Below are 15,988 nucleotides of genomic sequence, written 5' to 3'. Positions count from 1 at the left end.
TTTTGCTCTACTTTAGGTAGACAATGTCTGGTAGTTTGTTCCTGACTATTTGTGTGGGTTAGTGGGAACCAAAGGAAGTGATGCCGCTCTAAAGTACCTGTACAACTGGTTCACTGAGAGATCGTGTGCACTTGTCATAAAGTTGACGCAGGGATTATAAGTGGATTGAACACAACAGGCAGTAAAAACAAACAGGTGGATCTGTTAATAAGCAGTTTCTTCATGACAATGAAATGCTACAGCATGACTCACATACAATAAAAAAGTAGTTTTACTTTATGGCTTTAGAATGATTAAAAAAACAACATGCATTCCATTACTTTCCAATTTCATAAAAACTATCATTCCCATGGGAAGTATTATTTTGTTAAGAACTTTGACAGGCTTCCTTACAACAGAAGGGAAATGTGCACAAGCTGTAATTTTGGTGCCTTAACTCCAATGTGAGACAATTACACGCCATGTCTTTACATCAAGTGCCAGCATGCTGTTGTGTCAGCATGTTCGAACAGGCCTGTTGTGGAAAAACACAGCTTGTATTATCTTAAGCAATCCCCATACATAGTACGAGACAAAAAACTGCTCAGCCACTGATCCTTGAGCTTCCCAAAGCATTTTTATACTGCAAAGATACAATATGAACTTCAATATTTGGCTGTATTTTATATGCATTTTATGTAAATGTGACAATATTGCATGTGGCAACTAAATTCAAACTCACATTTACAAGGTAAGCCATGTAAGCAGTGTGGAATGTGTAACACCTGAAGCAGATCCACCTTTTTTCTTAGGATTAGACCTGTTGTAATTCATAGAGAAGAGCTTTTAACTGGGTTAAATGTATTCACTCAACCATTCACAACTGAATTCAAATTAACTAAATATATCTCATGTGCAGCCAAGTCAAATAGAATTTGAATGATCACAAGCATGGATCAGTTTTATTATTCAAAAATCTTTGATATTTCAGCAACAGGCTTGGATTTAAGCCCCTTTTCCCCTAAAGTGTCCAGCAGTAAAAAAAAAATTGTTACCATTATTAACATGGTAGCTTTCGCATATGACGGATAAACCCACAAAGCTGGTGAACCATTTCCCATCTTCCTACTTTTTGGTTACTTATTGTGCAATAACAATAATGGACACGGGTGTTTAGTTAGATACATGAAAGGCATTAGTTTACAAATCATTAAATCTATCTTTTCAGATGCATTTTGGGGTGCATGCATTTACTAATTTCTAGTTTAAGACTGAAAATACATAAACCATCCAGATTACTTTCTAAACTCTTAAGCGGCAATGCCCGAGGTCTATAGATAACAAATTGGAAAGTTGTTGTGATAACTGAGCTTTGAATGTAAGATGGTTTGGAAAGAATGTTTGACAAAATAATTACAAATCAAATGTTTTTAACATATCCATTTTTATTTAATAAAAAAAAAAAAAGTGTTATGTTTGAGTGTCATTTCTCAGAACATTTCTGAAGGACAACATTTACAGTCATACTTATGGTGCAATATATTTTTGGTGGATTTCCATTAATACAACAATTCATGTTGTTGAACGAAAAACAAAAAATCCTTTTATTGTTATCTTTTTCCATGACCCATATAATCAGCACGGACAAAAAAAAAATACATCTATTGCATTCATTTACAAGGAGTACAGGAACATCCTTTCCGATGCATCAGCCCAAACACTTCTTCAAACAGGCAGGCGGCGTGATGCTGGACAGAATTCTTTATCAGAAGAAGAGTCGGTAACAGAGCAGGACTGAAAGAGGAATCATGGCAGGCACGTTCAGTTACTTCGCCTCTCTCAGGGCTTTCTTCTCCTCTTCAACTTCTGTGTGATCACAAGAAAGACAGACATGGTGATTCGACTGATATAACATGCCGTTTAAACAATATCATCCTGTATTAAAAATACAATTTTAAAAACCCACTGATTTATTCAACCAAATCTACTGTATAGGTGTGCGGCCTGAAGAAGTGACAGAAGTCAAAATCAAAGTTTGAGCAATTACCACAGCCCTTTTTAAAAAGTATTTTACAGTTTAGTATGGGGCCCGCATAAAAAAAAGACAGGATCCCACATTTCCCACAATGCAACCGAGTGGCAGATTCTATTAGATAATAAGACATGTCTATTCAACTCCAGTCTCCCAGTTAGCGATAGGCCATCCATGATAAATCGGTATTCTTAAAGTGTACACAGCTCCTTCAGAGCCATACAATACATTATACAACAGTTTCATAGTCTGTATAATACTCCTCATGACTTCATGTGTAAAACATAAAGGATTTGCAGGATTATGGAAAATGCAGTTCAACAGTAGCTCAAGAAAAACACAGCCATTAAGTCAGTAAACTTTCTCAGAAATATCCGTTACACAGCAAAATCTATTTAAACCACCACTTGTATTGATCAAAGGTATGAGTCATTGCTAATTGAATGAACTTCTAATTTATAAAGAGCACAGGTTCTTCCTTTCACTGCCAAAGAGCAAAGCTCTCCTGAGAAGGATTGAAGTTAAAGATTTAGAGTAAGCCGACATGTACCAGCAGGGTCACCTTCTTCAATACGGAAGGAGCCTGGCGTCAGATTGAGAAAGAGCTTGTTGGGTATGTATCTGCAGTTAATCAGTGCAGGAATGTCTGCTGTTGCCTTTCAAAATTGTTTGCTGGGAGGAGCTAAAGAAACCAGAATACTGGGCAGTGCCGAGAGACACTTTTTAAAACACCTACCCGCGGCAGTTGGACATCTGTTTTTTTCTTTTGTGGTTGTCTTCTTGAGTTGTTTCTTGTTAAATGACCCCACCTCCTCATTGAGTGGCTCTTTGACCATTTTCTAATGGAGAAAAGTGTGAGAAAGAGAGAAAACATTAAAACAATAAACACATAATCCCATGATCATTTCATCAAAAGGATTTTCCAGTCCAACACAGGTACACAAATCCTGCCCCAGCTCCATTTAGAAAGACAGTACTGGGCTGAACTCTGGAGTTATGTAACCGGTCACAACACGTAGCAGCCCCCTCACAATGAACAAACAGCTCTATTACCGCGTCATGTTACACTCTGTTATTTACAGGTGTTCAGTTCCACAAGAGTGTGTATGGGGATTAGAACGCCCTACTTGAACAGAAAGCTACATTTTTGTGTTGTGGTTAAGAAAGAGATTAGGAAAAATTGCCAAAAACCAAACTGCAGCTAAACATTGTCAGCTTGTAGCAATACAGTGTTAGATCACAGAAAATAGAGGCGGGGATGATTGACTTGATTTGTCATTCGAGAAAGAGCAGGACTGAAAGAGAGGAATCACAGCACGTTCTGGAACTTACCTCTTCGATGGCTGTCTTCTCTGCATCAATTACTGTGTGATCAAAAGAGACAGATAAGATGATCAATGTAACAGGGATGTAATCTTTTGAACACAAACCAAACCACCCAAAGTCTAGGAAACAGAACTACTTGTTCACATTAAGGAAAACACTGTGGTTTGGGTTCAAATAGCTTAAAACCTACCCTCAATAGTTGGGAGAGGGTTTTTTTCTTTCATTTCCGCCTTCTTGAGGTTGTCCTTTTTAAAGCTTTCCAACTCTTTATTGAGTGGTTCTTTGGCACATTTCTAATGGGAAAGAGGGTGTGAGCGTGAGAGAGCAAACATCAAAAACACAGATCTTGAATATTAGCATGCCCTGTAAAAATTACAAGAGTAGAAATTAAAGTGAAGGAAAGTTGTGTCCAAGTGGGACATAATGTTTTTCCAGAAGATACATTGTCAAATCTACTCATAGCAGTAGAGTGTCAGAGAAATTCACAAGCAAAGGCCCAGGTGACGGAACTAAATGAAAGTGCAGGTATAAACGCAGGTACGTTTCTGGAACTTACCTCTTCGATGGCGATCTTCTCGTCCTTAATTACTGTGTGATCACAAGAGAGACAGGGACATATATAAGATGATCTATTTGTATCACTGGTGTAATGTTTTGAACACAAACAAAATAAATAGGTGCAGGCAAGAAAACTAGTCGTTTGGGTGTAGGAAACTATTGTGGTTTGGGTTCAAATTACTACGTTTGTAAACTGAAAGTGACACTTTAAGACACCGACACGTGTTTGGCCTTTGCTCCTTTCATAATTACTAGAGTTGCTAGAGGCTGGTGGGATCCATTCTGCAGAGTAGTTTACACACCTACTCATAAACCAAAGCAAATACAGAGCAACACTCTGAAAAGAAGGTGTGGGCATGGTAAGAGCAAGAGAGTTTTCTTTTTTCAAAGATTATGTTTAAAAAGTTTATTTTGCAGCATTAAATATATTCTTATGGGCATTCAAACAAAGTCTAGTGATGAAGTTAGTATTATTTTAAGTGTTGATGCTCCTGCAAATTGTACCTGACCGGTAACCGTCTCCATCAATAATAATAATAAGTCATGGACCTGAAAAAAAGGAAACTGTCCAGCCATACAGCTCTACTATATCTAACAACATTTGTTATTATTATTGCTTTACGTAACCTTACGGTCCTCTTCTTTTTTATTATTGTTTTACTTCTCCATTTACATAGACTATCTTCTATCTTTGTGCTGTTGCAACACTGGAATTTCCCACCTGGGGAATCAATGAAGGCTTATCTTATCTTCATAATAATGGCAGGGAGGGACTATGTCAAATAAGGAGTGTAAGCTAAAGCCTGAATTGAAGTACACCTCTTTCCCCTTACCCTCAGGAGTTGGGAGAGGGTTTTTTTCTTTCATTTCTGCCTTCTTGAGGTGGTCCTTTTTAAACCCTTCCAACTCCTTATTGAGTGGCACTTTGGCACACATCTAATGGAAAAAAGTGGGAGAGCAAAAATCAAAACACAGATCTTGAATATTGACATGGCCTGTACAAATTATAAGAGAATGCAGATGAAAGAATGAAGACATGCTCCCATTTGTATTTCATCATTCAAGATGTAGTCTGCACTACAATCCCAAACCCCATCAAACCTCAGGGAAGATATGAAAGTGAAGGAAAGCTGTGGCCGAGTGGGGAAGAAAGTTTGAGGACATAAGGTTTTTTCCAGAAGATAAAAGACCAAAGCAAGAAGACCATGTATTCTGCGCAGGATCTACTTTAAGCACTAGAGTGTCAGAGAAATGTACAAGCAGAGATTGAGGTGAAGGATAGGATTCCTAAATGGAAGAAGAGCAGGACTGAAAGAGAAGAATTGCGGAAGGTACGTTTCTGGAACTTACCTCTTCAATGGCGGTATTCTCATCACAAATTACTGTGTGATCAAAAGAGAGAACTGATGTAGCACTGTGTTTAAACATTATCACCCTGAAGCATTCATTTAAAAAGTCTATGTACCACCACAGAACAGTAATCTAAAGCAGCAGTGTCAAAGACTCTGCATGGTGGGTGAGATTTGACATTGAAGCAGCTTGGGCGACACATGGATCCAGTCATGAGTTTGGCTCTGTTACGATTAAGAATAAAGAACTGCCTGTCAATGGTCTTTCTGATTTTGTGTGTGTGTGTGTGTGTGTGTGTGTGTGTGTGTGTGTGTGTGTGTGTGTGAAGGGGGGACTCTTTTGCAATAGACAAACAAATTATTTAAAAAAATCTGCAGATATATCTTTACATTTCATTACATTTTCCATAATGCAAATTATAAGCATCTTTATGAGGTGAATGCATGCACAATGTCAGTGCCTTTTCAACCCCCACACCTCATAACCAGTTTTACACAGCTCCATAAAGTCACACAGAAGACATTTTGAATAGTTTTTCCGCATACTGTAAAGTTATCCTCAAGACAATTTAACTAAGTATGGAGTGGCCCCTTTTAAATGTATTTTATGCCTATGCTCTCATCAGCAACATGAAGCTATGAACTTAGAGGTCTGAAGACTCAGGGAAGTAAACAAATATATGATTACAGTTATACAATATGATTCACTCAAAACTGTGAAGAAGGCAACTTTTATGGTTATGGTCACATCTCAAGCATAGTTTAATTGTAACTTAAGCTGAGAAAAGTCAATCTATTTACATGGGAAAAGTCTACAATATCTATTTTAAGCAACATATTCTCAATGTAATGCTTGAAACTAAGGTAATACTGGAAAGTAAAAGATCCACATTGTGCTAAAGCAATATTAAACACCGGCACAATCATTTCAGAGCAACATAGAATAGCTCTACAGGAAAAATTGCCATTAACGACTCAGGGTAAAGCCGACATGAGCATTTTGCCACGCTTTAACTTAAACTCCCCTCTTCCTGCTGAGTCAGGTCACACCAGATCTAAAAATCAGGCTTTTCTACTGCACAGCACACCTGGGCCTCTTTTGGACTATTTGCATGAAGTGGCTGCAATTTTCTTTTTCAACCCCCAGTGCCATTGGCATGAAGCTTCATATAATAAACATTTCAAAAGAGACAGAAGTCATATAATACACAGATGAGGGTGGGGTTATGTTTTTCCACTGAACAGGTTGGCCTTAAACAGAACAAGGAGAGCTCTCAGGTGGTTGGGTGTGTACATGCAATTTATCAGTAATACATGTTTGCCGTTGCCTTGATAAAGATCGGCAGGGAGGAGTTTATGTATGACTAACATAGACCATAGGAAGTGGAAAACCTTGGTGAAGGGCGGATGAGTTTTATTTTTTTAAATGGGAGCACACTTGTTTTGAACACCTACCCTTCTCCGTTGGAAGAGTGTTCTTTTCGGCAGTTTCAGTCCTCTTCAGTTTTCCCTTATTAAAGTCCATCACTTCCTGCTTGATTGGACATTTGGCGCTCATTTTGGAAGATGTCTAATGGGAGGAAGTGGGAGCGAAAAAGAGCTAACATGAGGATCAAAAGCAAAACATGCTAAAAAAAAAAAAAGGGGGCATCAAAAACTGTTAAAAGAACGCAGAAGAAAGCATCAAAACATGAGCCCTTTGACATTTAATCACAAAAAATGTATTTTGTCTGCAGGGCATGCCCATGCGGGTTTACAAAGAAAGCCCCACCTCAGTTAAGAAAAAAACAGAACTTGGCTTAACTCTGGAGTAATGCGAGCCAGTCGCAAGAAACAAACTTTATAACCTTCAGAACAAACAAACTCATGCAGTAAAACAGCCTGCCTGCTGAGGAATTCAGCGCTTCCAGGTGGACTACACACAGCACAGTTAACAGAGGAAATAAACAGGAAACTAACTGTATGAAAAGTCTGTGGCGCAGGAGAAAAACTCCAACACGCCTTTGAAGCCTAAAACGCATTTCCTTGGAAAAAATGATCCTTGCATAACAATAGTTAGGTATCTTTTTTTAGTGGTCGAGCTGAAAAACAGAGAACATTCCGAAAAACTTTACCTGGTGCAGATGTGCGTAGATTCTTTACGGGTAAAATGAATGCTTCTGCGTAATTTGGGAAAAGACAACGGTTTAAGTAGAGTCAACACACCCTTCTGTACGCCATGGACACCGATATGATGGCTCTGATTGGCTCCCAAAGCAGGAAGAAATTTGATTGGACACGCTTGCTGCTTGACTTCCCTGAAATATGACAGGCTGCTGCCTGGGCCTGGACAGCTGCCTGTTCTTGCCAAGGAATGCTGTTATCTGTTCAATCATTTGTTCCTCCGCCCCGTACCTTAGTGGAAAAATGCACGAACACTGGGATCCCATTGTCATGGATCTGGATGCTTTTTCATTTTTAACACACACATACCATCTACTGGACTGGTTGAGACATAACATGGTTTGACAAAAGTCATTTTCAATAGGACAATAGTAAGATGTAGGCTACTTCACAAAAAACACAAAACTATTTGGCCAATAAGATTGATTTTTTTAATGCACTTTGATGAAACAGTTTGTATTCTGAAAAAATATAATATGAGGTTGTTCTGGTAAACTAGAAGAAAGTAAAGGCGCAGGTTCAGAGGTGTACACACAACAGTACTCAAGTATACTCAAAGAATAGTAATACCACAAAGTAGAAACGTTTTAAAAGTAAAAGTCCTGCATTCAAAATGTACTCCGGTAAAAGTATGAGCAGTATGACCCATTTCTTAATGTATATTATATAATGGATTATAATTCTGAGAGATCCTCACTTTAATGTTGCAGCTATTCAATCTGGAAGATTTCACCCGGGGATAAATCAAGATTATTTTAAGCAAAGACAAAACATGATAACATATTTATATTTAGTTTCTGACTAATGTAACCTGCATGTCTATGTATCCTTTATGCAGACAAGGGGAGAACATGCATACTCCACACAGGACAGCACCAACGGCATTATAGCTCAGTATCTTCTTGCTGAGGCAACAGTGTTGTACAACTTTGTCTTATTTGTTCCTGTGCTCCAACTCACATGCATCCTCTTTATCATACATTCACAAATCTTTTGACATTACACAATACAAATGGTTTGATCTCCCTTTATGCAGTTAATGGTCAAATGATGAAGCACTTTAAAAGACGTGTTCAAGGCAACAGGGGTCAATATTCTGACCTTCACTTCCTTTTGGGTCCAGCCCTAAAGTTAGGAATGCTACTTTTTCATACTGAAGCCAATTTTCTTTAGATCCTGCCTTGCTGGAATCCATATTTTACAAAATCCACACCCAAATTCATAATGTGGGTTACTGCTATAAACTGTATCTACAAGCTACCATTAGGTAAAAATAATAGTTCCTCAAGAGGCCTAGAGGACAATAAAAACACTTTTTCGCCTGAGCTGTACTTCCCCTGATGAGTAAACTAGCTTTGAGGAGGTTAGTTGATGAAATCTCTCTACAAGACATAAAAAATACAAGGCACCTGGGATTCACGAGTAAGATTGGAGCGGTACATGTTTCAAGGTTTACCTGAATGACAGTTGACATTTATCATTTGCTGTTCTACAGTATTGATGAAAGAAGACGGAGATAATAGTGTTGCTACATTGTCATTTAACACGCTTTAGTTACATGACATGTTAAAGTGTTTTTAAAAACAAAAGTTATTTTTATATTGTTCTCAAGTTTATTATTATAATTCTAAACCGTACTGTAAAATTGGGATATTTTCTGAGATGGTTATCAAAATGTGAAAATCTTTCAAACTGTTGCAACCCTCTCCATGCCCACAATATAGAAGTATATTATTACTGTATTCAAATTTGTTGATGATTCATATTCAGCAACCACTATAGAGACCTTGGTTCAAGTCCTGGCAGTGGAGATTTCCCCTGGCTTTGGCATTCTGACAAAGATTGGCAGTATGTGTTGATTTGAACTATGCATCATGGCTAAACTTGCAATTTCCATTGAACTTTTCCACCAAAACCTTTTTGACATGTAGCAGAAGGAAAAGCAGAGGTGTAAATAATAAAAATTCCTTTTAGATGGTTCAGCTTCAGGGTATTTTCATGTGAGATAGATGGCACAGTTTAGGGTGACACATGAATTGATCACAACCAATTAAAATCCATATGCTTTTTCTACTATGACAGGCCAAAATGTCTACAGTGAAAAGACAATGATTACAGTACCTCATGAAAGTAGGGTTTGGAGGGTTTGAACTGCCCTTCAGCCTGAATATTTCTGCTGCATGTCATAGATAGCAGTGGTGATTCCCCATGAAATGCCTGATCTCAAAACAACCAGAGAACCTCCTCTGTACAGCAGAGCCACACTCCGCTGCCGAGATTCCCACAGCGTCTTCCATGAAGCCATGACCGCTTTATCCTCCCCTCCCACCTGTTTCTGCATGTTTGCTGCCAACACAGTCAGTGGATAGAGAGGCAAGCTGATAACCATGGAGCTCAGCACCCCTGAGATGAAGGAGGAAACCACTGGAGACAGCCCCCGCCCCTCCACGGCAGCCTTCAACGGTTCCTTCAAGCCAAAGTAGATAAAGCTGCCAAGAGCATTGCGGGCTGTGATGGGCAGAAGGCCTCTGTAGTACCCTGAGGACCGCTTCTGTGCGTTCAGCCTGACAAGAATACTTTTGTGGGTGGGTAAATTGCGGTCGTTTTTGCCATTTTGCAACACACTCTGGACACGCTCAAGGGGGGTACAAACAACAGCTTCTACCATGCCTGCACCAAACCCAGCCAGAGCAGGCAGGGCTGAGGGGGAGATGAGATTCTGAGATGATGGGGTGAACTGATGGAGGATGGTGTCCTGGAGGCCAAAGAGCAGAGTATTACCCAGGGTCTTCATCAGAAGTGGTGAGACCACGCCCCTGTAGAGCTTTACATGTCCCTCACTGTAAAGCTGCCTCACTACCTCAGAAACACCAGCGTTGTGGATTTGTTGACGGAAAACCGTTTTGTAGACCGGAAAAGTGATGATGGTGGAGAGTAAACTTGAGGTCCCCCCGTGAAAGAAGGTGTTGGAACGCACCATCTGATCCCGGCAGCCCTCTTCATCTTGTTTAGGTTTAAGGCTTCCTGCCATTCCTGAGCTGAGTACAAATTGACCACAAATCACTTCAGTGTCGCCTCAATGCAGGATAGCTGGACTGATGCTGACAACCGAGGATGGAACAGGAACTAGAGCAGGAAACCAGAGAAATAAGTTACACTCAAATAAAATATCATAAATGAATTTATTTACGCAGTAAACTGTCAGTAATCAGCAAATATTAACATGTTTATATAAATATATAAAAATGAAAAAATACAGGAAATATGTAGACTGAAACTAAAACTGAAACAAAAAACATAGGTTACCAGGTTGGAACTCTGCAGAATAAATACACCTATGCTACATAGTAAATAAAATATAAAGAAATTATATCAGAGATGAAATGTATTTCATCTTTACTTACCCAGCAAGCCGTTAGTAAACAGAGAAAAAGCTAAACGATAACGATTATATAGCGTAGTTCCTTTACATTTCCCTCTGTTCAGTGATGGAGAAGCAAAGGCGTCTTTGTTTCCTTGGACTGCACTTGGATGGAGCTTATCTCTCGTTATTAATGAAGTTACGATGGCAACACCTTTTCTACATGTGTTGACCTTAATACAGAGAAAACTGTGAAGCATCCGTCAATCAGGTCAATGTATGACGCTCGTAAACGGGCGCACTGAGCATCTGCCGGTGTACGTGAGGGCCCGCCTCTTAATATCATTGGCCAAGACGGTATACGTTGCGCGGCGGGCGATTGGTTGTTTCGTCTGTCGATCAACTTGTTGTCTTCTACCGTACTAGGGCGTGTTCCCAATGAAAAATCTTATCCTACTTATTTTATACATACTTTTCCATTTTAAATGTTATTGCTATCAACTGAATGCTGTTTAGAAGACTTCTCCAAGTTACCCGTTATTCAAATATAAATGTCATTGATTCACAGACAGCGTTTAGCCCCTGCAAAAAGGTATTGTGAATTGTCTGTTAAATAAAACAGTTATTGCCCTGTATGATCCTGGTTGCATATACGTTGTATTAGCAATTATGCAAGGGAATATGCATTTATGTATGACATATTGTTATCAGAAATAGTGCCACATTTAAGGTTACAAATCATTTTATTAAGAACTCATCCTTAGATGCCAACCAAGAATTCACCTTATTGAAAAAGTAAACAGTACGGTTTTGAATATGCACATCGAAAAATCCTTCCTCCAGACATAAAAAAAATAAAAGCAGGTGAACATTTCTGAGCTCCAGCCTGCAGAGACCCTAAACTAAAAACCAGAGAGCTTCTTTATAGAAAGACCTTCAACGCCGAACCTCGACGGGTAAACCCTGGACAAACCCCACTCAATGGAGTGCACCTCAAGAGTCAAAAACAAACATCCAGAACATCTTTACAGCCTGATGAGATGTAAAAGTTAGTCGTTGGGGGAGAAAAATAAGCACAGCTAAAAAAAAAAAGGGAGGGGACAGGAGAAGGCTGGAGGAAAAATGCATTCAATTTCAGACTGTTGAGGCACTCTTGGTTGAGTGGAGCTTCAGCGGCACTGTAAACTACTTCACTACACATTCACTTCATGAATTATCATCGTCCAAACGGCAGAGGATACAGGAGCAACCTTAAAAACTACACTCAGTCATTGTAACAGAAAGCACTGTAACAGTTTTATATGGCAGATGCTTCTCCTGACAACCACAAGCTCTTTAGACTAGATTGAAATGACTTCTGGAGAAGTGAATTGGTCAGAAGAAACTCTGTTCCTTAGTTCTATGAGAGAGGGGACAACGTTCACTGTGGATAAACACTTAATCATCCAAGTACAATAAATATTCTGGCCTAGCTGCTTGCGATTGCTTTGGTGCCAGACATGAAGATAAACAGCTCAAGGGAGTGACGGGGTCAGCGTTAGTAACAGACATGATATCAGTTTTCTTTCATAGTAAGTTAACAGAAAATGTTGCTATGTTTGGGTTAAGGTATTCCCTCTTCTCTTATTTGGTGGAACACCACACAGTTAGATGGGAGCCATCATTTGTTACAAGGGGACGTGGCTGAACAGGTACGACACAGACTCGCCGTTGTGAGTTCTACGGATGGACTCTGCGAGAATCATGGAGATGTCAATAACCTGGAGGGAGAGAGGAGAAGAGCTTGTGAATATAGCTGGACTGGATGATTTGTATAATGGCAAAAAAGTAATTTATGAACTAAAAGTTACAATTTCAAAATATCATTGCTCAAACAGAGGAGTTGCGCCTCTGAATAATATTACTTTAAATACGGCTACATTTTATATCATTATTTTTCGTTACATCCTTTTGGCTCAGGATATTGCTTCTTTTTCAGATTCAAAATGCAACCTTTACTCAAACCCTGGTACATGCTGTATCCTGACCTGTATTTTGGGACAATGCTTCATCTTCTCTTCCTGAGGGATTGTATTGGTGACCACCACAGCTTCAAAGCATGCATTGTTGATGCGTGAGATAGCTGGGCCGGAGAAGATGCCATGGGTTAGGATGGCATACACCTTGGTGGCACCAGCCGAAATCAGCCTAAGGGATAGAAACAGCATAATGAATGACAAAACTCCACATGACATGGATATATTCTGAATAGAGGTCTCTGAATTGAATCCAGTCATGATCTGTTTCCAAGTTAGTTTGACATCAGGACAGAATCGCAGCATCCCAATGCCGGTTTTCAAGACTATTTGTATGGGGCTTACTTGTCAGCAGCGTGACAGATGGTGCCACACGTGTCGGCCATGTCATCTACTAGAATGGCGACCCGATCTGTCACGTCTCCAACGAGAACCATGCGGTCCACCTCATTTGCCTTTTTCCTCTCCTTGTGAATAAGGGCAAAATCCACATTCAGTCTGTCTGCTATTGAGGTGACCCTGCAGAAGGAAAGAATAATGTCCAAAGTGTAAGTGCCAAAGTGTATAACGCAGTCAATTCAGAGCCTTGTCAGTGATAAGCAAAGCATACAAAAGATTAATCTAAAAAACATTTCAGAGGAGATGCTCAAGGGTACAACGACTACCTCTTGGCTCCTCCGGCGTCAGGTGACACAATGGTACAGTTTTTCCATTCAGGGATGTTCTCCTTGATCCATTTCAGCACGGCTGGCTCTGCATACAAGTTATCCACAGGAATATCAAAGAACCCCTGTAAAAAGACAAGAGGTACATGAGCTGGGTTCACAGGAGCTCAACATGTGCTGGAAGGACCGATAAAAGGCTCATATCTCCCTTTGATCTCTGTTGACATCTATGTGAAGTCAAGACTGTGAAAGTCGCGTTTCTAATGTAGGTCCTTTGAAGCCATATGACAGATTAATGGCAGGATACTCATGCTACTGCTGTTTAGGTCTTGCTTTTGTGCTGCTCACCTGTATCTGTGAGGCATGCAAATCCATAGTGATGATATGGTCAGCGCCTGACACCGACAGCATGTTGGCAACCAGCTTGGCAGAGATAGGAGCACGGCTCTGCAACACAAATAGATCTACTCAGCCATATGAAATAACCAAACAGGCAAGCATGGCTCGCTTCTAAAAATAAAAAATTCCACTGATTTAAAAATAGTTTGACCATTGATAGGTAATATGCAAATATCACCAGGATGTACATAAGATGGCTGAACAGACATTCCTCATCATTTGGATCAGTAACATAAGTTCAAAATAAATGTTTGGCCCAACTGCAATTTTGCCTATAAAATAGAAGGAATAAAACCTAGATTGCAATATAATACACAACAGGTATGATACAATCTTTTTTTTTCTTGCATCATAGTAATTCTTAACAGATTAGATGTTATAGTAAAAACAATCCCATATATGCAAATATCATTCAAATGTTGAAATATAACAGACAATGAGCAGGATAGATACAGGAAAACAACAAAAAGCGATGGAGTTGATTCAGCAAAGCATAAGGAAAACGAGAAAAGGAAAACAAACCAATACAAAAAGGGAATACGGCTTGTCAAGCAGTTACTGATGGACAGGGCTGCAGGCTTCTCGTCATGATGCTGGATGGCAAATGGCATGACTGAAGTAATTAGACAGATATCCCTCACCCCCACCTTGTCCTTCTTGTCTTGCCGGGCATACGGAAAGCAGGGGATGACAGCTGTGACCCTGGAGGCAGAGGCGATCTTGCAGGCGTTGATCATGATCAGCAGCTCCATCAAATTGTCATTGATCTCCCCACAGCCACTCTGCACTATATAGACATCTTCCCCACGGACGCTCTCCCCTATTTCCACACTGCCAGGAGGGAGGTGACAAAACAAACTGCAGTTAGTGCGAAGGAGTTAACACACCATGTCAAGCAGGAGATAAATGACACAGTAAACACTGGCTTTTTTTGTCTTAATAGAGGTTAACTTCGTGGAGTTGAGCTGCATATATGAGCCAAATATTATCATTGTGATAGGACATTATTATTTCAGTTTTGAGGCCAGTAAGATGGCTTTGTGGCCCAGAAGAACCACCAGACAGCTTGTGAGTTAGCATGAGTTCCTAGCCATGCGTGGTGGACTACAAGTTCCTAACAACACTGCGCGGCAATTTCACCATGACACCACGTTTCTATTTAATAACGTTAAATGTCGCTGGGCTACGACATTTGCGTATCAGGTGTACCTCTGGTTCTAGGCTTGTTTTTAAAAGCTACAACAACTCACCATGTTTCTTGGTTGCTAAATTTCTTGGTAACAACCTTCCCCAGCTCCAGACCCAGGCGGTCTGCTATTTTCTGAGATAGGTCCGGATGTGAGCTACCGCTAAATATTTTGATGTTTGGCATTTTGATGCAGTCCTGAGCGTCGTTCTGTCCGAGCGGGAAGTGGCAGCGGGCGGCTCTCGAGCCGATGGGTCCAAGACAACAACTGGAAAATATGGCAACAGCTGATAAGCAACTCGTATCGTCCCTAGCTATCCACCATTATGTCCCAAACATCACGCGTGTAGCTCTTCCTCTCGGGGCGGCGCGCACGCTTTCACAGACGTTTTACCGCGATGACGTCATTCAGGGGCGCGGGCGGGGTTAAGATTACAAACAAAGTTTCATACGCAGAAGCAGTAAAGAAAGTAAGGGGAACGATAACAATCAATAAGACCCCTAGTGTAATGGAGCAGAGCATTACAATACAAAATGGCAGGAACACACCAAAAAGTAATCTTCAAATCCAACCCCACAGCGCCACCAAGAGTAAAGAGGATGATGATGTTCTAGGAGTGAAAAAGGTGAATTTGGTGGTATTCATATGCCATACTGTAAATGTTGCATTACAGTTAAAAAAGAAAAGTGATAGAATCAAAGCCATTGTGGAGGCAGCTGGAAAATTCCTAGACATGAAAGATATTAAAGCAGATCAGATACATGCAATGTTAGCTATAAATGGAGCTTGGGAAAATGAAAATCAGGATGAGGGTTAGATCCGTATCATGGTTCTGCACATACTACAGTGGAACGCAAGAAGCCTCATAGCTAATGGTCAAGAATTCAAGAAATATATATATGAGCTAGAGGTGGTCCCTGAGGTAATATGTGTGCAAGAAACCTGGTTACGACC

The 15,988-nt window shown here is 40.0% G+C and overlaps 2 protein-coding genes across 3 annotated transcripts; both read right to left on the bottom strand.

Moving 5' to 3' along the window:
- Positions 1-8,077: 8,077 nt before the first annotated feature.
- Positions 8,078-11,389, bottom strand: LOC104958988 (solute carrier family 25 member 53). Its single transcript, XM_010786833.1, has 2 exons — positions 10,268-11,389; positions 8,078-10,162 (listed from the first exon to the last, which is right to left on the bottom strand). The coding sequence occupies exons 1-2, from the start codon at positions 10,436-10,438 to the stop codon at positions 9,566-9,568; spliced, it is 768 nt and encodes a 255-aa protein (XP_010785135.1). The 5' UTR covers positions 10,439-11,389; the 3' UTR covers positions 8,078-9,565.
- Positions 11,390-11,492: 103 nt separating this feature from the next.
- On the bottom strand, positions 11,493-15,988 carry prps1b (phosphoribosyl pyrophosphate synthetase 1B). Of its 2 annotated transcripts, none has more exons than XM_010786830.1 (7): positions 15,098-15,988; positions 14,489-14,678; positions 13,797-13,895; positions 13,449-13,573; positions 13,129-13,302; positions 12,796-12,955; positions 11,493-12,528 (listed from the first exon to the last, which is right to left on the bottom strand). In XM_010786830.1, exons 1-7 carry the CDS (start codon positions 15,217-15,219, stop codon positions 12,436-12,438), a joined length of 963 nt encoding a protein of 320 aa, XP_010785132.1. In that variant the 5' UTR covers positions 15,220-15,988; the 3' UTR covers positions 11,493-12,435. The 2 variants fall into 2 exon arrangements, with proteins under 2 accessions (XP_010785132.1, XP_010785133.1); XM_010786831.1 differs by having other exon boundaries at positions 14,495-14,678; positions 15,098-15,986.

This window comes from Notothenia coriiceps, unplaced genomic scaffold (assembly GCF_000735185.1).
Source record: "Notothenia coriiceps isolate Sejong01 unplaced genomic scaffold, NC01 NC01_scaffold00029627, whole genome shotgun sequence".
In the NCBI taxonomy this organism is placed as follows: Eukaryota; Metazoa; Chordata; class Actinopteri; order Perciformes; family Nototheniidae; genus Notothenia; species Notothenia coriiceps.
The sequence above is the reverse complement of the archived record's forward strand: the minus strand, read 5'-3'. Positions and strand labels throughout refer to the sequence as shown.